Below are 21,262 nucleotides of genomic sequence, written 5' to 3'. Positions count from 1 at the left end.
TTCAAGTAACTCATTTTAAAGTGTTTATCAATCATCGTCGTATTGATTATAATGAGATTTTAGCATCATTTTTCATACCTAAATTAATTTGAAAAAATTATTATGCTCAATATAGTATATCACAATAGTATTTGAATTTGAGGATATGGATATATTTAGGAGAATTAATCGAACATAAATGATCTAATTTCATATTGTTTTAAGATCTCTAAATTCATTAACAATTTTCAAATAAAATCGACTGATGAACTTTAGTCATTCTAGAAATAAAAAATTTTATATGCTCAAAAAGACAAGTTTAAGAATCTCAGTTGTAGTATCAGTTAGTGATTATTGTCATCATATCATTTATTAAGCTTTCATATCACTTCTTATGATGGAATCAATTGCTACATTAACACAATCAATTAGAAAAATTATTCAATGTCATATAATATAGTTGAATTAATTGTTATAGTCCGTCAATCGATTAGATTGAGAAGAGATAAAATGTGTATTGGATATACAATTTGATAATTCTAAAATTTACGTACGTGATTTCAATACTATGAAACTTTAATTACGTAGAAAATTTCTGAAATATAAAAGAAGACTACTCTTACATCCTCAGCCTTAGAAAAAATAACGTATCTAGGACTGCTTTTATTTTAAAAATATCCCATTTTATTGAGTCGATTCCATAACGAGAATGAACTGAATAAATGATTTACATCATAAATCATGATAATCAAACAACTTCGCAATTTGAGAGGGATTATTTTATTGAGAGATATAGAAACTTAAAAATAATATTCCAAGTTCTTCCTATTGAAAGAGAATATTTTAGTTTTATCTTCCAAATATTTTTGAATTTAGAAGTTTAATTAAAATATTTTACACTAAAATAACTCATTTCAATATATCCATTGAGAAGCGAATTTAAGAATTCTGACCTTCTAAATAAACCTCCATAAACATTTTCTAATTTATCCTAATGCTTGTGACCGATAAAATTTTTTCATAAAAATAGATGAAAAGCTGAATACCTAATACCCCCCAAAAAAAACAATCTATAAAGAAGAGCAAAATGCAAGCAATTGAATAAGTTGCCAGGGCAAACTTAATTTTAGGGATCAAATGAAAATGTAGATAAGTTCACATACAAATTCCAAGTTTCAAAATTAGAAAGCAAATCATCAGAACAACAAAGTTTAGGAATCTTTAGAAGGGGCCTTCTTTGCAGCCTCAGCTGCAGCTTTCTCTGCCTCTATCTCAGCGACAATAGCATCTATCTCAGCTTCTTCAAGTTGACGAAGACCCTGCTTTTTGGTCATTACTGCAATTTCTATGTTCTTTCCTCCACTCTCCACCACCTAAATAAACAACAATATCATCATCATCATCAAAGCTCAAATGAGACTCCATGATTTCTTTCAAGATTATCTGTACCTTGCAGTATGAAATAGGAAATAACTTTGAATAGGTAAAAGTATTTGATTTCCCATTTTAAATTAATCTCCTGAATTCAGGAATTAAGACATCCCAATTATATACTCAATTTGCGAACAAATAATTTGCAGCTCTCCTTGCACCATGAAACTAGTGAAGCATCATGTCATTTTAGCTTCTTCAACATTAATTGGCAAATCAATATTGTTTTTTTTGGATAATCTAAGTGTCCAAGTTTTGCCCGACTAAAATTGGAGGTAGGCCTTCCATTTGGTTCGATTATTTGGTGAATCCGGAGTGTAGCTCATGCACACTTAAAAATAGACCTCTAGAATATTAGTCTCTATTGGATTCGAACTCTGATCTTCATATTTGTTCCTCTATTAAGTGTTTTACTATTGCACTACACCCGTAGGGGCATTGACAAATCAACATTGAAATGCCATGCTCGGACTATGACCCTGGGCTTTTTAACATTAAGCTTGAGGAGATGATGAGCAAGCTTACAAATGTTCTAGATTGAATTCCATCATACCACCTGTAAACAAAGCTATTCATAGTGAGGTAGGTCAATCTAAAAAATCTAGTGTGCAGGCACCCTGCATATTGCTGCGAGAAGAGGGCTGATCCAAGCAGGTCAAATCCCAAACAGGCCAATGGTCCAGGATTTAACCAAACCTGATTGTACATCAAAACTGGCATCCCTTATACATCATGACGGACAGTCAAAAAGATATTAAGATAGCACTTGCAAAATTCCAGAGGCAGAAGTAACTTTCTCGTATTTGAAAAAAAAAATGAACAAAAAGCAGCAGGAGCAAAATGCATATTAGCCCTCTGTCACTATCATATAGCCTACTCATTACAAATAAATATTGTATATGAATCTTTCTAAATCAACAAATCTTGATAAATGGGCACCAAGTATCATCTAAGCTAAAGACGTTTGGTTAAATTTATATACATCTTCCTCTGTTAACCATTATATTATCTGTTCAACACAATAATGCTTGATTTATAGCCTTCAAATTCAACCTTATATAAAAGGAATAAAAACTTGTGCAGATAGAAAGATATATGACTAACAAAAGCTACGTTTAACATTTGAATTTTTTGGGGGGTTGACCATCTGAATCTTCTAACTCAAACTAAGACTGTCAATAGTATATTCAAATCTCTTTGTTTACTTTTAATTATGTTTAATAGAGTTTTTATCATCCCACTACTCCATACACCTTCAACTGTAATCAAGCCAATATGTCTCACTATAGAATCTAAAAGTTATCTTTATCATTTCAATTTATCATTCATTTGTCATAATTTCTTTAGAATATTAATATTTTGTTTTATTTTTCTAGTAACGCTGAACATTTATCTTATACAATTACATTATCTTTGTTGCTCTTAAATCTTTGTCTTGTCTCACAATTGCCCTAAAGTTTGACCTATAAGGTATAATGGAACATACCATAGTCTTATAAACCATCATTTCAGTTTAACGGAGACCCTGATGATTTGACAAGATTCCAGATGCTTCATTTCAATCATCTCTACTCTTTACTTATGGTGACAGTGTTCCTGATATCTCTTTGTTGAATAAAAGACCCACCGTGACATTTAAACTCTTGTTACAATAATTTCTATCCATCTAAACAAATCTCTAGTTTCCCTTCCTATCTTTGAAATTTCATTTCATGTATTAAAACTTTGGTTTTATTTTAAATCAAAATTTTTGTTTCTAAAAAATAAGAAAAACCTTTTTTTATTTTGCTACTCATTCTCATCGGAAATCAATTACCTTCACAAAGTATACATGTTCTAGTTCTAGTAAAACTTGAAATTAATGCTATCTTTTAGTGTCAGTCACTTTTGCTAATGGATGCTAATTGTATCCCCCATAATCATAAAAAATGTTCTATGGTATGACAAACGTTAATGCCTATTGCATCTTCATAACCTTATACGATTGCAAGGGTTCAAAATGTCTCAAATAACACCTACATGCTTTAACATCTCGATATGAAAAATTCTAAACATACAAACAAGGTGTTGATTTTCCAAACCATCCCGCACAGCAAATAACAAATTGAAGCTGGATAGTTGTGCTCTTCCTATAAGCATGTTCATCTATTTCTTAAGAGTCCTGAAGTACATCTCATATTCTCCCATTTTTGCACTTAACTATCTAATCCAAAACATAATTGTCTAGAGCCATAATTTTGCAAATTTAACAAACAATAGTTGTTACTAACAGTTGATGCAATCGACAAATGTAAGATTGAAATGCGAACTATGGTAAGATTTGAGGATCCTCAAAGAGTTGTGCAACTTAGAGACACTTAGACATAAAACGGTCGTTTATCAGTATAAACGTAAACCAATAGCAAACCGATGACAATTTCATCACCAAAAAGGGAAAGGGAGTAGCCAACTTACTTCAAGCAGTGCCCTAATAGCCAGCTTCACCGTCTCCTGTCCGGAGGTCTCCGTATAGTTCTTTTCCAGGAATTCCCGCATCGAGTTCGAGTTCCTTCCTGTAGCGTTCGCCTTCCAAGCTGAGAAGGTCCCGGAGGGATCTGTTTGGTATAGCGCAGGCACGTCAGTGTACGGGTCAAACCCAACGATGAGCGTGGAGAGCCCAAAGGGCCGGACACCTCCACTCTGTGTGTACTTCTGCTGCAGGCCGGCGATGTAGCGAGTGATGTACTCGACCGTGACAGGATCCTCTACGGTGAGGCGGTGGCTCTGGCACTCGATCCGAGCACGGTTGATGAGCACGCGGGCATCTGCCTTGAGTCCCGCGCACGCCAGCGCGATGTGGGTGTCCAAGTTCACGATCTTACGCACTGATCTGGGAAGCAAAGGGGCAGGTAGAAGGCGGATCATAAAAATCCAAAACAAATGGGATGAGTGTGAAACCATACCGGCCACGAGGCAAAGAGATTGGAAATTACCGGGAGTCTTGGAGCTTTGGAGTGGATTTCTTCTCGACGCCGAGAACGATGGTGTCGGTGCCACGGACGCCGACGGCGGCGTTTCCCTTGCGTACAGCTTCTAGAGCGTACTCAACCTGGAAGAGATGGCCATCGGGGGAGAAGACGGTGATGGCGCGGTCGTAGCGAGCCATGTGATTCGATCGCGAATCGAGATGTGCCTTCGCTCTGCTGCCGTTGCAGTCGTCACATAAAGAAGAGGGTTTTCTTGGAGGAGAAGAAGGTGCTGATGCATGTGGGCCGGGTTCGTACTATTGTTTCAATTGGGCCTTTTTGCTTGCACAACCTCGGGATTATCAGGGTAATGAATTTCACATTTTTCTTAAGAGCTTTGAGAGATTTATAAAATAAAAAATGTTAATAAAAAAGCTCAACTAGATTTGAGATTTTAGAGCGGCTCAAAATTATCTTTTTCCCTATGGAATTCATAATTAATGATAAAGTAATTTTTTAAGTGGTATTTTTTCTTTTAATATCAATATATATTTATAAATTATTAGCAAATTATTATTTCAAAAATAAATTTATATTAAGTTAAAAAATATACAAAAGACTATAATTAATTTAAAATTTATAAATTAACTAAATATTCAATAAAAAATTAAAATAAATTAAAAAACATAATTAATTAAAATATTAAATAAAAATTCTATAAAGACATTAAAAAATAATAATAAATAAAGATATATAATTTATAATCCAGGACCTATAAAAAAAATTATAGATTTTTTTTATTACGGGGAGAATAAGAGACATTGATGTGGCGCTTAAAAAATTTAATTATATTTATTCAATTTTAAAATCAATTATTAACGGATTTAAATTATACTGTTAAAGTTAAATGCTTAATCTTCCCTTTAGAGCCCGTTCTATTAAATTTTTTTAGTTCACTTCAACAGTATCCACTTGTTTAATTTTTGCTAAACAGATTTTTGTTATCAAATAGACTTTCCCATATTGTAATGGTCGATTTACCGAGAAACTTTCACTGATCATAAAATCACAAGAGCTGATACTGAATTACCATAAAATAAAATAACAACAAAAACAAAAACAAAAACAATCACACGTCATATCATACCGAACGAGTCCATTAAACTGTAAAGCGGTTGATGCTACACTAGATTATGTTTACGATCATCTGCCTTTCGATCTTTCCAAGCTTCCTCCGTCATCCCTCGGATGGATAGATCGAAAGCCAGATACAAAGCGCCCTAGTTAACCACGCACATCCATTCTACAATAAACAATATCGCTACTTATCTAACTAGCCGTCGCCCGATCACTCTCGGCTCCGGCCGACGAAAGCCGTCGCGCGGTGGCTCATAGTAAGCAGGGAGAAACTCATCGTCCCCGCACACGAAAATCGAGGTGTTGAAGTGATTCCGTAGTGCCGTAATACCCTGCGATTAATCATACTTAACTACCCCTTCAAAATCAAAATCAAAATAAATGGTTTAATTAATTGGAATTAATGCTGCCCCATCAAATTAATTAACTACCATACGTACCTGGATTCTGGCGTAGGTGACCTCGCATACCTTGCGCGAGCCATGCGCCTTCCAAGGGAAGTTGTGGAGGGCGTCGTAGAGTCTCCTCGCTGCGATTGCCGTCGTGAAATTCACGAACGCATAGCCCATGTTGAACCCGGTTCTACGCACACACATAAATTAACCACTTTCTAGTTTCCAAACGAATCAAATTAACGAACAAACAACAGTTTACTCTAATGCAAAAGGATATAAATAATTGCTAACTTGAAATCAACTGGCAGATAAAGAAAGTCAAACTCTGAGAAAACCACGCCGGATTTTTCCTCTAACTGGTGGTTCTCTTCCCAGCAATGATCGTCCAGGAGTCGCACGAGCTTCTTCTTCCTTCCAAAGGAATTATAAGCATCAGCAAGTTTCAATTAAACGCCCTTGAAAGAGAAGATGAGAGTTAAACTAACTCACAGCAAGTATATTCAATTCATTAGTATTTCTGTTTGTTTACACATCACGTTCATGCTAGAATTATTTTGCAATGCTAACTCTACTTCATTTTACAGAGCTAAATTAATTAATCTTGTTCATTTTCCAGTGGTATATATGCAGATTCGGATTATTGATCTGCATGTTTAAAAACTACAAAGCTTAATCTCCTTTTCCTGCTAATCCTTTCTCAGAAACTAACATAATTAAGGTTGGAAATGAACTGCAACAGAATGAAGGAAGAGACTAAAGCTTTCGTACGTGAATCTATTGGGCAAATTCTTGACCATGAGCGTGGTTTTACTTCCATCGTAGTCATCGTCGTCGTCCTTGTTGAACACGAAGCACGCGCTGCTATCTCCCTGCTTCATCCTATGATTCCTCCGCTGCGCAATCCTATTACGACCTTTCTTAATCATAACTTTAGTTTCGGACTTCCCCTCCTCGTCGGCAACACGAACTACCTCCTCCTCTGACTTTCCCCTCAGGGCGGCTGCAGTGAGATCGCAGCCTCCGGCAAACTGACCTCCGTCGCTGTGGCCGGGCGGAGAAGGCGGGACGAAGAGGTAGAGTGGGGGGTAATACGCAATCTGTTGAGGAGCGTAGGTAATCCACGTTGCTGCAGGAGAGTACTGGCCGACGAGGGAAACCGGAACGTAGGGCGGCGCGTAGGGGTTCAGAGCGGCTTCCATGGCTCGGTCTCGGCGAGCGAAAGGGGAGGAGAAGCGGTGGAGGCGATGGCCAGAAGAAAAGGGCGATGGAATTGTAACGGCGGCGATCGATATATCAGAATAGATCATGTTTGGAGTCAATGCGGTGCAGTACTTAGGGAAGGGTGATGGATCCATCTAATGATTACCCGGTATGGAACGTCTAATTCCACAAGAAATGAAGGGGAAGCATTAAAGCGACAAGACTTAAAGCCAGATTTTAGATTTTGGAAATCTAAGACCCCGCTTAGTTTTTTTTTAATATAAAGCTTCATCAGAAAGTAAGCCGCGATCAGGAGATATCGTGTATGCTCCTCTTTTACTTCAAAAGAGAGACGTGGTACAGTTTGATAGTACGATGGATCAATTCCAAATAGTGTGTTGCTTGGGTGAAATCCGTCTGCTCGAATCCTTCTGATGCAATGGGTGAGGATGAGGCGAAGGGCACGAGCATGTGAAATTTCGTTTATAATAATTTAGTTTAATTTTAGATTTAAAAAAGATTGCCGATCATGGTTTGGAGGTTTAGTTAGCAATGATTATCAATCGAATCAACTTAAAAGATTACCTTATTTACTTAATCAAATGGATTTGTTTCTGTTTATTAGTTTGCATATGGAAATTTCACTTTTGGGGCTCTCGTGCTTTAGTGGTGCATTAATTGCAAGCTGATCTAAATTCAATTGCCTTAAGAATTTAACTTCATTCGTTCCAATTAGTATGATTTTTCACTCAAAATGTATTTCATTTTGAAACTCTCATATATAAAATATACGAGGAGCACACTGACAGTCACATAAATAACCAAAAGCCCAAATCATAACTTGGCTTATAAAACAGCAATAACAACGCTAGTTTCTTCTAGCAAATTAAAAAACACAGTTTTTATTCTTTATTAGTCTAATTAATTCAACAGCGCCTATATTATATATTCAAGGCCGGCCCTAGAGGAGAGCGACACTTGACGACGATTCTAAACCCAAAATTTGAAAGGACCTAAATATTTTTTTTAGTATTATGTATTATAGGTATGTAGTCGAGACCTTGGGTAGTTGAGCCCAAATTCATATTTTAGAACCTTTTATATTGTCTTTTCCTTTTATCCTTTTAGGTTGCAATTTGCAAAGTGATAAAAAAATGAAAAATTAGAGATTTAGGGCTTTCATGAAACAATTGGAAAGTATAATCTTATTTTTTGAAAAATATAAGAATGATGATTTTATTGCAAGTTTGACTATTACTAAAAGTCTTACATCATATATATATATATGAACATAGAACTAATATTTACAACAAAGCATCATATTTTTAGGAAAAAATAATTAAATGAAAGAAAGGACGATGAAGTTTTACTATCAGAATCCTTTAGAATTGATTATTTTATTGTTGTTGTGGATATAACGATTGCTTCTTTAAAATATAAATTTGAGCAAATAAAAACTTTTGAAAATATATTTGATTTTTTATTTAATTCAAAAATGTTAAGAACTTTGTACGATGATGAATTGCGAAAATGTTGTGTCAATCTAAAATCTACTCTAACTTATAATAATTCATTAGATGTTAAGTTAGATGATTTATTTATCGAATTAAAAAATATTACAAATGACTTTACCAAATATAGTAATATCTACCATTGATATTTTTGAATTTGTTCAAAGTATAACTTGTTATCCAAATGTTACAATTACATTACTTATAGGATCTTGATGACTATGTCTGTTACGGTAGCATCGGTTGAAAGGAGTTTTTTAAAATTAAAATTATTGAAAACATATATAAGATCGTCAATATCGCAAGAAAAATTAAATGGATTAATAATTTTATGTATTGAGAAAACATTTTGAAAAATTTTAAAACTAATAATATTATAGGCAATTTTATAAATAGGAATGCTAGAAGAAATTGTTATAAATGAATTATATATTATTAAAAAATTATTTTGAACCTCATTTTTTTCGCCTCGAGCCTCCTGAGTCTAGGGATCAGGACTGTATATATTTTATATATATTGATTACACTAGCTTATGGCTGCGAACCATGCAATTAGTCACGCACGTACGTAGCTGATTATATATGGAGTTAAATGGATCGGAATATCGGATCGATGACTTATCAAACGAGATGTAGATCATGATGAGATGCATATGATCTGATGGCCTGATGGTTTGGCTGGTTGGGTCGAACCCTGTACGAGTTTACGGGATCAGCCTGCCCTCCAACATCAATATCTTCCACGTACCCGCAAGCACCTCCATGCTCCTCTTTCATCTCCTATAGTTACTTGATTTGAGAATTAATACAAGAGAGACCAATTATTATATATGGAAATATTTATATAAAGACTCCACGCTGTCGATTATATGACATGTTACGATCGGATTAAGGGGTTCTGATATGAATCTGACGCTCAAGTTAATGATGAATTTTAGAGAAGAAAGTAATAATTATGAACTATAACAAAGAGTAAGTACAAATAAAAAATATTATATATTTTCAATTATAGATGGAGATCTTTTTTATAATATCAATGTATTATATAGATAAACTCCTTTTATAATGTCACTGTTGTATTATACACAAATCTCAAAGTATTAACACTTGTTCCAAAACTTTCTAAAGTGCTCTTAACATCTTTTCTTGAACGGGCATGCAAATTTCTATGATTTAGTAGGCTGGAAGCTTCTAAATGACGATTTATCGGCGGGATATATATTCTCTATCCTTTTTGGCACAAACTCAAAATAAGTACGATATGATAGGTATTTGGGTCCCACTATAAATCGACCGACAGCTACTCGGCTTGGAGATCGTCAGCTTGGCCTTACAGAATGCAGTCACCATCTTGTTCTTCACTCGCCATTCATTTTGTCAAGGAGGCAAAATATATTCGATTGACCCTTAGGTCCAATCAAATAGGATGATGGGTTGGGTAATTAGTACTTAGATTCAAACCTCATCTGTAAGTTGTGAATGATGGCTGCTTTGGAAGTCCGGTCGACACTTCTCGTTTGACAGACAATGCGAGGTCCGCTTGGCCGACATAGCCTGGTCAGCAATTCTAGATCCGTCTGGTCATGTAACTTTGACCGTTTGACTTTAACCTCCATGTCAGTTGGTCCTCCCTACTTTGATTGCTTCTTGGAGGCCCATCTTTATCATTACGCACATGATCTATTTGATACACTGCACACTCGTTTGGTGCACATTTTTAGGCGACTCTCACATATTTGGGTGCTTGAGCCCCTCCCGAGCACCCCGATTCACTTTTGAGAATTAGGGCGCCCGGACATGTGAGAGGCCTCCAAGATTGTGCACCAAATGAGTGTGCAGGGTAAACTCTAATGCTTCCCTTTACTCGCTTTACAATGTGCATAGTAAGGAGTTCCCCGGAGGAGTAACGGGTGTCATTTCTTCTCCATCCTAAAATATTCTTCCAGTCAACCACAGAGCTATCTATTCAGACAGGATATATATATGTGTGTGAGAGTAAAGGGAAGCATTAGAGCGAGAAGCAAGAAGGGGCCCTGGTGCAGGCACTCTAATGCCCAAGTAAGTACGATGGTCAAGTGAAAAGTGAAGAAAAAGATAAACAATAGATACATGCACACAATGTAAGGCGCGGGGACATTTTTGCTTACCCGACAAATGGAGAGAATCTCTTTTATGTTGTCTCTCATAACCTTCGTAATAATAAGGCAACAGAAGATATTTGTTGTCAGAATATATCGTGTAATGGAAGATGTTTAGTTTGGAGGATGTATAGTCATCCTCCGAGAAATCTTCTGTTACATGTATATGAAGAGTCTTTTATAACCTCCGTAATAAATAAAGTGACTGAGAATGTTTGCTATCAAGTACTGGAAGATGTATAACCACGCTCGTAGAAAAGTTCCATTGCAGGTATAGTGTGTTGGTGCAGGGAGCATCAAAGGATCAAACCCGTGTTTTGATAATGGCAAAGAGTTCAAAGTTAAGTTATCTTGTTATTTAATAAGTGTGACTGAGCTTGCAGGAAAGTCCTAAGTTATCTTAGGCAAAGTCCTAGTGGATTCTAAACAGGTGGAAAGTCCTCGCTGTGGTTAGGCAACGAAGTTCTAGTCTGGGGGACTAAGCAAAGTCTTGGCGGGTCGAGGACATTGGGCGAAATCCTAGAGTCGAGGACTCTAGGTGAACATCCGGGGGTAGTGGACACCGGGTGGAAGACTGGACAGGTCAGGGATCAGACGTTTAACATAAAGTCCTGACGTGTCAGACGCTGAGCAAAAGTTGGGTCAGTTTGGAGAACCGATCTAGAAAAAGGTAATTTCTCCTGAGAGGAGTAGGTGGGGACGTATTCTGTTAGTACCCTAAGGTAGTTTTGATGTGATCAACCAAGTCAGGTTATGTCCTATTGGTATTTAACCCCTGTGTCTAAGTGTGCAGGAACTTAGGAGCATAAGAAGTCGAGCAAAAGACACAGCTAGCAAGAAGGACGACACGAAAGAGAGCCTACAGCCTCGATGCGTCTGAGGGATGAGGTGTTGTGGAAGAGTACGCGGGCGGACAAGAAGGAGACACACAGCGTTTCCGAGGGACGAGAAGCTAGAGCGGAAGATTGCTCGAAGGCCAGAAGTTGGATTTGAGTGAGCCATATTCCGGATGGCCAAGATCACTCAAGCGAGGAGAGCCAGAGCAGAAGACCTGGACCAAGGCGAGCGGAACTGGAGTAGAAGATCGGGATCAAAAGTCAACAGGATGTTGACTTTCTTGGTCCGGGCGCCCGGACTCGCCGGACTCCAGGCTCCCGGAACCCTTCCAGGCGCCCAGAGTAGGATTTTTCTCCAAACATAACGTGGCATGAGTCGTTGCGATGGGGATAAAATTTTATCCCCTTCCAAGCACCTGGAACCTTTCAAGGCGCCCCTGAATAGAACTATAAATATAGCTTTGATCCCAATAGTCTATAACAACTTGTATACAATTTCTTTTAAGTGTCCTATGACTGTGTATGCTTCCAACACTTGCCACCTACGACGAAAGGAGAATTTGAGTAGTATTTCAGAGTCTTGGATTAACAACCTTTCCGATTGTAACCAAGTAAAAAAATCGGTAGTCTCTTTCTTTTTTCATTTATCAATTATTTTTTATACAAGTATCCTATTATTTTAAAAGTTCGAGAAAGGTTTGTGTGTTATTAATGTGCAAACAATTAACCTCTCTTGCCGGTCACATCGATCCTAACAAGTGGTATCAGAGCCAGGTTTTGCTTCAGAAGGACTAACCGCCATCTGAAGCAAAAGAAATGGCCAGATCCAACATCTACCTGTCGAAATTTGAGGGAGACTTCGCAACTTAGAAGAAGCGCATGGAGGCATTCTTCAAAATCGACTTCGAAATTCTCTTAAGTATAAAATATGATTTTGTAGCACCTATGGATCAGCACGGAGCCGAGAAAGAAGAATACACATGGACGAAGAAGGAACAAGCCGACTTTGTGGTTAATGGAAAGGCAGAGTTCCATCTACTCAGCGTTCTTCCGCCCCAAGAGGTCAGCCGGATCGAAACCTACAACTTCACCAAAGATCTCTGGGAGAAATTCCTAGAGCTTCACGAAGGTACCTCGGAATTCAAACTGGCTAAGCAGGACATCCTCCGAAGCCAACTGACGAACTTCTGAATGAACAAGGGAGAGAAGGTATCCCAACTCCACGTAAGAATCAAAGACCTGATCACTCAGCTCAACAACCTTGGAGAAAAGGTAACAAATTGTGACTCCATAAGGTACGTACTTAACTCCTTTTTGAGAACTCAAGAATGGTCATCCTTAGTAGATGCTTACTACATCTCTAAGAACCTCGAGGTATGTACTCTTGAAAGCTTGTTTTCAACTTTTAAATTTCACGAGTCTCACTGTATAGATTTTTAGGAAATAGAGAAATCAAATAACATTTCTCTAAAAACCAAGAAGGATAAATCAGATGTCAACAACTCCTTTGACGATGATGAAACAACATACATGGTAAGGAAATTCAAGAAATTTTTTAAAACTAATAAGTTTAATCAAGTGCAGGTAAAGAAAAGAAGAGCAAGGAAGGTAAGATGCTATAAATACAATGAGGAAGGGCACATTAAGGATGACTGTCCAAAGGTGAAGAAGGAAAACAAGAAGGGACCAACCACAACAAAGCACAAAATCCTGAAAGCGACGTGGGACGAGTTGTCATCAGAGTCAGATCTAGAGGAGTACGCTGGACTTGCAGGAGGAGGAGAAAGGATCATTTTCCCTTACCTTTTATTGATGAAATGCTTGAAATATTGGCTAAGCACTCATATTTTTGCTATCTGGATGGATATTCAGGATTTTTCCAAATTCCAATTCATCCTCAGGATCAAGAAAAGACTACTTTCACATGCCCCTATGACACTTTTGCTTATCATCGTATGTCATTTGGGCTTTGTAATGCTCCAGGCACTTTTCAGAGATGTATGATCATAATTTTTTCAGATTTAATAGAGAAAATTATGGAGGTGTTCATGGACGATTTCTCAGTATATGGGAATGCCTTTGACACTTGTTTATTTAATCTCTCTATAGTTCTTCAAAGATGTGAAAAGACGAATTTAGTGTTAAATTGGGAGAAATGTCATTTCACGATTAAAGAAGGAATTATTCTGGGCCATAAAATATCAGAACGTGGGATTAAAGTGGATCAAGCAAAAGTGGAAGTGATAGAAAAGCTACCCCCACCAATTAATGTAAAAGGAGTGAGAAGTTTCCTGGAGCATGCCGGATTCTATAAGCGTTTTATCAAGAACTTTTCAAAAATTGCTAAGCCTTTAACAAATTTGCTAATCAAGGATGTTGAATTTTGTTTTAACAAAGACTGCATAGAGGCTTTTAATAAAATTAAAAGTGTCCTTACTTCAGCTCCGATAATCCAAGCCCCGGATTGGAATCTTCCATTTGAGATTATGTGTGATGCAAGTGACTTCGCAGTAGGGGCAATTTTAGGACAAAGAAAAAAAATAAGATTCTACATGCAATCCATTATGCAAATAAAACACTTGATGTAGCTCAAGTAAATTATTCCACTACCGAAAAAGAACTCCTAGCCGTAGTATTTGCATTTGATAAGTTTAGATCATATCTGGTGGGTTCAAAGGTAATAGTTTATATGGATCATGCAGCCATCCGATATTTACTAAGCAAGAAAGATGCTAAACCTCGGCTTATCAGATGGATTTTATTGCTTCAAGAGTTTAACCTCGAGATTAGAGATAAGAAGGGAGCGGAAAATGTAGTGGCTGGCCATTTATCCAGAGTATGGCAAAATAAAGAAAAAAATGCGAATTTTGACTTACCGATTGATGATGTTTTTCCCGATGAGCACCTTCTAGCTTTATTGAGTGTTAAAATATCATGGTATGCAGATTTTGTTAATTTTCTGGCAAGTGGAGTCTTACCCCCAAATTTCTCCAATCAACAAAAGAAAAAGTTTTTTTTTCAGATGTGAAGAATTATATTTGGGATGAACCCCTCCTTTATAGGAAATGTAATGATGTGATTTATCGAAGATGTGTACCTGAGGAAGAAGTCAGAGATATCTTATTTCATTGTCATTCCTCTTCTTATGGAAGACATTTGGGGAGTAATAAGACAGTAGCGAAAATTCTTCAAGCAGGCTTTTATTGGCCAACTCTATTCAAAGATACTAAGAGATTTATACAATCATGTGATCAATGTCAGAGGACTGGAAATATTACTAAGAGGAATGAAACGCCACTGAATTACATACTTGAAGTAGAATTATTTGATGTATGGGGTCATTTCCTCTTTCATATGGGAATAGGTTTATCCTTGTAGCAGTGGATTATGTATCCAAATGAGTAGAAGCTATAGCCTTTCCTACGAGTGATGCGAGAGCGGTCATCAAATTGTTTAGAAGCATAATTTTTCCAAGGTTTGGTATGCCTAAAGCAGTCATTAGCGATGGTGGATCACACTTTATAGAAAGACAGTTTGAGAATTTACTTAGAAAATACGGAGTGAGCCACAAAGTAGTAACGCCATATCATCCACAAACTAATGGGCAAGCTGAAATTTCTAACCGTGAAATCAAAGCCATACTAGAGAAAACAGTATCTACTTCACGGAATAACTGGTTATTGAAGCTAGATGATGATTTATGGACATATCGTACTGCCTATAAGACTCCTATTAGGATGACTCCATTTCGACTAGTTTATGGAAAGCCTTGTCATCTTCCAGTAGAGTTAGAACAAAAGGCTTATTGGGCAATTACAAATCTAAACATGAATCTCAAGGAAACAGGAGAGAAAAGGAAGCTTCAGTTAAATGAGCTTGATGAATTGAGATTGGATTCCTATGAACATGCTAGATCTTATAAGGAAAGGACAAAGAAATGACATGATCAACACATTCTTCGCAAAAGTTTCAAGGAAGGAGATCTAGTTTTATTGTTTAATTTAAGGCTAAAGCTTTTTCCAGGAAAGCTTAAATCAAGGTGGACGGGTCCCTTCGAGGTTAAAAGGTTTATCCTTTTGGAGCGGTAGATATTTGGAATAAAGATCTTGGAGTGATTAAGGTAAATGGCCAACGGTTGAAGGAATATGTACACTGTATGAAATTAGAGGATAAACAAAGGTTGTATTTTTCTGAACCTCGTCCTCCGGATTGATTATGTAGTTAGTTCCATTTTATGTTTCTATTTTTTGTTGTAGCATTTTCACTTGATTTTTCTTTTGTTTTCAGGATTAAATTCCACTCTCATGAGCTAGCCATGATGTTTTCATGGGCATGGGAGTGTAGGCGAAGCAACGAAGAAGAGGAAATTTTCTTTAGAGTAAAACAGAGCATGGACGTGTGCTGTACACGACCAGACTTATGGTGCAGAGAAGGGAGATGCTCGGGCCGTGTCTACATGACACGGCCGTGTGGAGTCTCCAGAGAAGAGGAGGTACATGGTTGTGTCCCATACACGGCCGTGTAAAGAATCCAGAGAAGGAAAACTTTTCGGTCGTGTCTCACACACGCCCGTGCGAAGGAACCAGTGCAGAAGCATGCATTGGTCATGTCATCTGACACGACCGTGTGCTGATTCCAGAGAAGGAGGCTGGTGAGGTCGTGTCCCAAACATGGCTGTGCAAGGATACCCGAGGAGAAGAAGGTTATGGTCGTGCCAATTGCCACGGCCGTGTATGACATCCAGAGAAAGAGATGGGTATGGTCGTGTCTCAGACGTGGCAGTGCAAAGAAAGATGAACTAGGTCATGCAATGATACACGGCCCAGCCCATACCCTTTAAAGGGGTTAGGGCAAGGGGTGTGGGCGCACACCCCCTTCCCTCTTCCTTCTTCTCTCCCATTTTATTATCTCTAGGGTTTTAACTACCACTTCTAATTTCTTCCTCTCATTCTCCTTTTTGAAGGCTCAAATCTCTTCTACCAGGGAAAATGTGATAAAAGGATTTTCTTCTACAAGAAAAGGGAAGGAGAAGATGGTTGCAACTAAGGAGAGAAATTCTTGTTTCAAAGGTATTTCTAATGATTTTGGTATTATTTTCTCTGGTGAGGAACAACATCTTAGGTATGCTTCCTTATGTAAACGTCCTCTTGTGAGTACTAAATTTATGGATGATGAAACTTTGGAGACATTAGGGTTTAAGGATGATCTAAATTGGTTATTTGAAAGAATAGGTTGGAGTGGTTTAATGAAAATGAAATACCCTACCTACCCTAGAATTGTTTTTGAATTTTTAAGTTCCATAACGGTTGATAATGTTCAAGGTGGGGGCAAACTAAATTTTCGACTGTTTAATGAGGATTATGAATGGACGTTAAGTGATTTTAATACTTGTTATGAGTTTCCAAAGAATGATTTGTGTACAATTTTACCTCAGTTCGAAAATTCACGTTTTTGGCAACACATTTCTAAACAATCACATTTTAACCCTCACAATTCTAGAGTTCTTCACATTATTAACCCCATTTTTAGATATGCTTATTTAGTCATGAAGAATACCATATTTAGGAGAGAAGATAAAGAGGGGTTAGTAAGACTTGTAGACTTGTATTGTTTATAGGCAATGGTTGAGAATGTTGCAATTAATTCTGGCTATTTCTTCCTTAAACATTTAGTGAAACTTGGGAAATCTAACTCTACCATACCTATTGTTTTAGGAGGATTGTTAACTCAAGTTGCTTTAGTGTTAGAGTGTGATTTAAGTGAATTGGAAAAGATTGATAATTCTTGTAGATTAGACTTGAATTCATGTTTAGCAACAAGGATGATAAGACGTGAAGAACATGGATTCAATCTTATTATTAAGAACAGTTTCCCTTTAAGATTGCCCAATCAGGATCTCATTAGTATTCATAATAGGGAAAACTGGCGGTTGAAATTAGCAAGTCAACATTCTAAAGCATTGTCAACTTTAGCTTCAAAAAGAGTTCCTTTGGTTAATCGTGATGTTCATAGTTTTAATTTCCAAGAACTTTAGTCTGTTCTAGACAATGTTCATAATGATTTGGATCCGACTGAAAATTTTCTCTCTAATAATGAACCCATGGAAGAGGAACAATTTAAAAAACTGCAAGAGTGTTTCAAAAGTGAGAGAGAATTGTGTGAAAAGATTTCTCTATTTATGAATTCTTATAGAGCTCACATGAAATTTAATGAAGATTTTCGGGGATATATGAGATTTTTCCAGGATGATATTGATAAACTGTTTGAGTGTCATATGTTTGTTAGAGATGAAGTAAGGTGGTTTATTAATTACTTTCCTTTTCCTCTTCCTGAATTTCCTGATTTACCACCTCCTCCACCATATTGATTTCATCGGGATGATGAAAAGTTTAAGTTTTGGGGGGGGGGGGGGGTGTCGAACCTGATTTTTCTTTTCGCATTCTAGTTTTCAATTTTTGACTTGTTTTCTACATGTTAGTTGTTTTTGCTCTGCATTTTATTTCGATTGTCTTGCTTAGATTGCTTGTTTTGATAGTCATTTGACTATCTTTTGAAATTCTGGTGGCATGCATCTTGAGAACATCAAAACTTCACTTATATACTTTCTTGTCTTCAAGATTAAATGTTAGCACGTTCATTATCTAGATTCATGATGCTCAAATGATGTTAGTAGTATGTTTAATGTTGTAACGATCCGACTCCTGAGTACTAAGCTGTGAGCTGGATCGCTACATTAATTATTGAAACTACTGTGCTGTGCTGTGCGGAAGACTGGGTAAAATAAAATTTTACTAAACTGTTGTAGTTGCCTCTGTTAACTCTGGAAGAGTGAGATTTCATATCCAACTACCTTCTAGATATTCATAGCTATACTGAGGAGGAGGTGAAGCTGGAGCTTTGGATCGGTCCGTGGAGCGATCCACTGACACCCACGCGAACACTGGCTGGATCGGTCTGCAGACCAATCCAGCTACTCACTGATCGCGCACAGGAACGCTGGCTGGATCGGTCTGCAGACCGATCCAGCTGCTCACTGATCGGTCGGCTGACCGATCAGTGACCGCTGATTTCGTCCCGAACTCTCTGTTCGCGGATGGAACGGTCGGCTGACCGATCCTGGGAGATACAGTAGGCTACTGTATCCATCTGGATCGGTTGGCTGACCGATCCAGGAGAATAAACGGCACTGGATCGGTCTGCTGACCGATCCAGGCTCTGATAGTCTAAAACGAAATCAGAATTTCTGATTTCCAGCACTGATTTGTGCCAAGAATCACATACACAAGCTCTAGATACATGAAAAAAATACTCTAGCATGTAAATACCAACATTCTAAACATGATAAACTAAACAAGGCATAGTTTACTAAGCTATAACACCTAGTAACAAGACTAAGTCATAAAACTAGACATGTTAAGTACTAAAACTGAAATAAAAGCGTGTAGATCCCAAGGATCTTTATTCCAAACCCCTTGCACACACACATCATCGTAGCATCGCCCTCCAGCCTCCGCTAATCCACTTTTCTTTTACCTGTATCTGCAGTATAAGAAAAGTAGTACCTATAACCTAAACAGCTTAGTAAGAAACCATCTACTTCACAAAAACATGCAACGATGCAAATATGATTTTAAATCATGTTGTTTAAAATATATGCTGGATATACTGAATAAACTAACATGGCATGACATATAGGCATACAAAAGCATAAACTGGAACTGAAACATGGCATAGCATATAGATTGAACATGTTTTAAACTGGACATGGCATACTTATAAGCTGAGCATGAAACTGAACTAGTCATGCATATATCTAAATCTGTACATGAACTCAAATCATGTAAACTGAACCTGAACTGAACTGAAAGCTAAATTAGTGTTCTCATCACTGGTTTCAAATTTGAAAACTATACATATAATAGATGAAAATACTAAACATGTTGCTGGGGCCCTGGCATCTGTACTTACTGTGCGCGCATCCCTACGAGACCCGGGATTGCAAGTTCCGAATCCAGCAGGGTTACTAGGTTATCTGAACCTAGGGACGACTGTGGGAGTCCAGCCCATGGATATCTGATCCAAATACAGTGCCAACTGAATAAAAGTAAAATACTGAATACTGTTTTATTTTACTTTGCTGTTCTAGGTTATCTGAACCTAGAGGCTACTGTGGGAGCCCACCCAATGGATATCTGATCCATTTAGCTGTAATAACTGAAAATAAACTGAGTAAAATGTTTCTAATACGTTTTACATGCTGTTAGGACGCCTACTGGTGCATCCTTCTGAACTAGGCATTCTACCGAATGCTTGGTGTGCACTGAGAGTATACCCTATAACTGAAAACTGTAAAACTACTAAACTAACGCCAAAACTAACAAGCGAGAGCAATTATACTGCAGGTGAGGGGTTTCTTACCTCAATCGCAAGGTTTTCTTACGATTCTATCTGCTAGATTTTCCGGAAACTGCTTCGTTCGACGAACCGCTTACGTCCTCGCGTTCCTCTCGCGGAGAAGAATCTTTTTCGTGTTGGAGTCGTCGCCGGAAGATGAGCCGAGAGTCCTTGGGCTTGGGCGCCGAGAGAGGAGGAGGAAGAGGTGTGGGCGGCGGTGAGGTTTTTGGGAAGAGGGATAGGTCACGGTGAAAAAGAATGTGCCGAACCAAAACAAAATAACCCAACTCCCACTTAACCTTCCTATTTATACTAAAGACTTAATTCGCCCAACTCCAATATAAATATATTTGATTCTCCTCTCTTTCAGCACGGCCCTACTGGGTACACCGGTTACTAAACTTATCCGTAAACCATAGGTCTCGGGTTCGATTCCCGCCTAAGCTATTTTACGATTCCAATTATTTTTGCTACTTCCGCTACTCGGAAAATTCTGGAAAAATATCTAAAAATTCCAGAAAAATCATAGAATAATTCTAAAATAAATTCGGGAATTTTTTTGGGCTTTACAATCAGAGCAGTCGTCCCTAGGTTCAGATAACCTAGTAACCCTGCTGGATTCGGAACTTGCAATCCCGGGTCTCGTAGGGATGCGCGCACAGTAAGTACAGATGCCAGGGCCCCAGCAGCATGTTTAGTATTTTCATCTATTATATGTATAGTTTTCAAATTTGAAACCAGTGATGAGAACACTAATTTAGCTTTCAGTTCAGTTCAGGTTCAGTTTACATGATTTGAGTTCATGTACAGATTTAGATATATGCATGACTAGTTCAGTTTCATGCTCAGCTTATAAGTATGCCATGTCCAGTTTAAAGCATGTTCAATCTATATGCTATGCCATGTTTCAGTTCCAGTTTATGCTTTTGTATGCCTATATGCCATGCCATGCTAGTTTATTCAGTATATCCAGCATATATTTTAAACAGCATGATTTAAAATCATATTTGCATCGTTGCATGTTTTTGTGAGGTAGATGGTTTCTTACTAAGCTCTTTAGCTTACAGGTACTACTTTTCTTATACTGCAGATACAGGTAAAAGAAAAGTGGATTAGCGGAGGCTGGAGGGCGATGCTACGATGATGTGTGTGTGCAAGGGGTTTGGAATAAAGATCCTTGGGATCTACACGCTTTTATTTCAGTTTTAGTACTTAACATGTCTAGTTTTATGACTTAGTCTTGTTACTAGGTGTTATAGCTTAGTAAACTATGCCTTGTTTAGTTTATCATGTTTA

General features: G+C 37.5%; 2 protein-coding genes across 2 annotated transcripts; both read right to left on the bottom strand.

Annotated features, from left to right (window-relative positions):
- Nucleotides 1-1,076: 1,076 nt before the first annotated feature.
- On the bottom strand, nucleotides 1,077-4,626 carry LOC121969572 (proteasome subunit alpha type-7-like). Its single transcript, XM_042519738.1, has 3 exons — nucleotides 4,383-4,626; nucleotides 3,865-4,279; nucleotides 1,077-1,352 (listed from the first exon to the last, which is right to left on the bottom strand). The coding sequence occupies exons 1-3, from the start codon at nucleotides 4,553-4,555 to the stop codon at nucleotides 1,191-1,193; spliced, it is 750 nt and encodes a 249-aa protein (XP_042375672.1). The 5' UTR covers nucleotides 4,556-4,626; the 3' UTR covers nucleotides 1,077-1,190.
- Nucleotides 4,627-5,612: 986 nt separating this feature from the next.
- On the bottom strand, nucleotides 5,613-7,172 carry LOC121973146 (protein MEI2-like 6). The gene is made up of 4 exons (XM_042524731.1): nucleotides 6,656-7,172; nucleotides 6,179-6,298; nucleotides 5,933-6,074; nucleotides 5,613-5,824 (listed from the first exon to the last, which is right to left on the bottom strand). The coding sequence occupies exons 1-4, from the start codon at nucleotides 7,084-7,086 to the stop codon at nucleotides 5,681-5,683; spliced, it is 837 nt and encodes a 278-aa protein (XP_042380665.1). The 5' UTR covers nucleotides 7,087-7,172; the 3' UTR covers nucleotides 5,613-5,680.
- Nucleotides 7,173-21,262: the final 14,090 nt, after the last annotated feature.

The sequence above is a fragment of the Zingiber officinale genome, chromosome 4A (genome assembly GCF_018446385.1).
Source record: "Zingiber officinale cultivar Zhangliang chromosome 4A, Zo_v1.1, whole genome shotgun sequence".
Classification (NCBI taxonomy): Eukaryota; Viridiplantae; Streptophyta; class Magnoliopsida; order Zingiberales; family Zingiberaceae; genus Zingiber; species Zingiber officinale.
Note: the sequence above shows the minus strand (reverse complement) of the source record. Positions and strands in the feature narration are given on the sequence as shown.

Excerpts from the sequence above, each read along its gene's own strand:
- LOC121969572 (XM_042519738.1), bottom strand. The coding sequence starts at position 4,555 with ATGGCTCGCTACGACCGCGCCATCACCGTCTTCTCCCCCGATGGCCAT. Across the intron at positions 4,280-4,382 it reads CCAAAGCTCCAAGACTCCCG|ATCAGTGCGTAAGATCGTGA; the intron begins GTAATTTCCAAT and ends TTTGCTTCCCAG. Across the intron at positions 1,353-3,864 it reads CTATTAGGGCACTGCTTGAA|GTGGTGGAGAGTGGAGGAAA; the intron begins GTAAGTTGGCTA and ends TTGTTTATTTAG.
- LOC121973146 (XM_042524731.1), bottom strand. The coding sequence starts at position 7,086 with ATGGAAGCCGCTCTGAACCCCTACGCGCCGCCCTACGTTCCGGTTTCC. Across the intron at positions 6,075-6,178 it reads TATCTGCCAGTTGATTTCAA|AACCGGGTTCAACATGGGCT; the intron begins GTTAGCAATTAT and ends GTGTGTGCGTAG. Across the intron at positions 5,825-5,932 it reads TCACCTACGCCAGAATCCAG|GGTATTACGGCACTACGGAA; the intron begins GTACGTATGGTA and ends GATTAATCGCAG.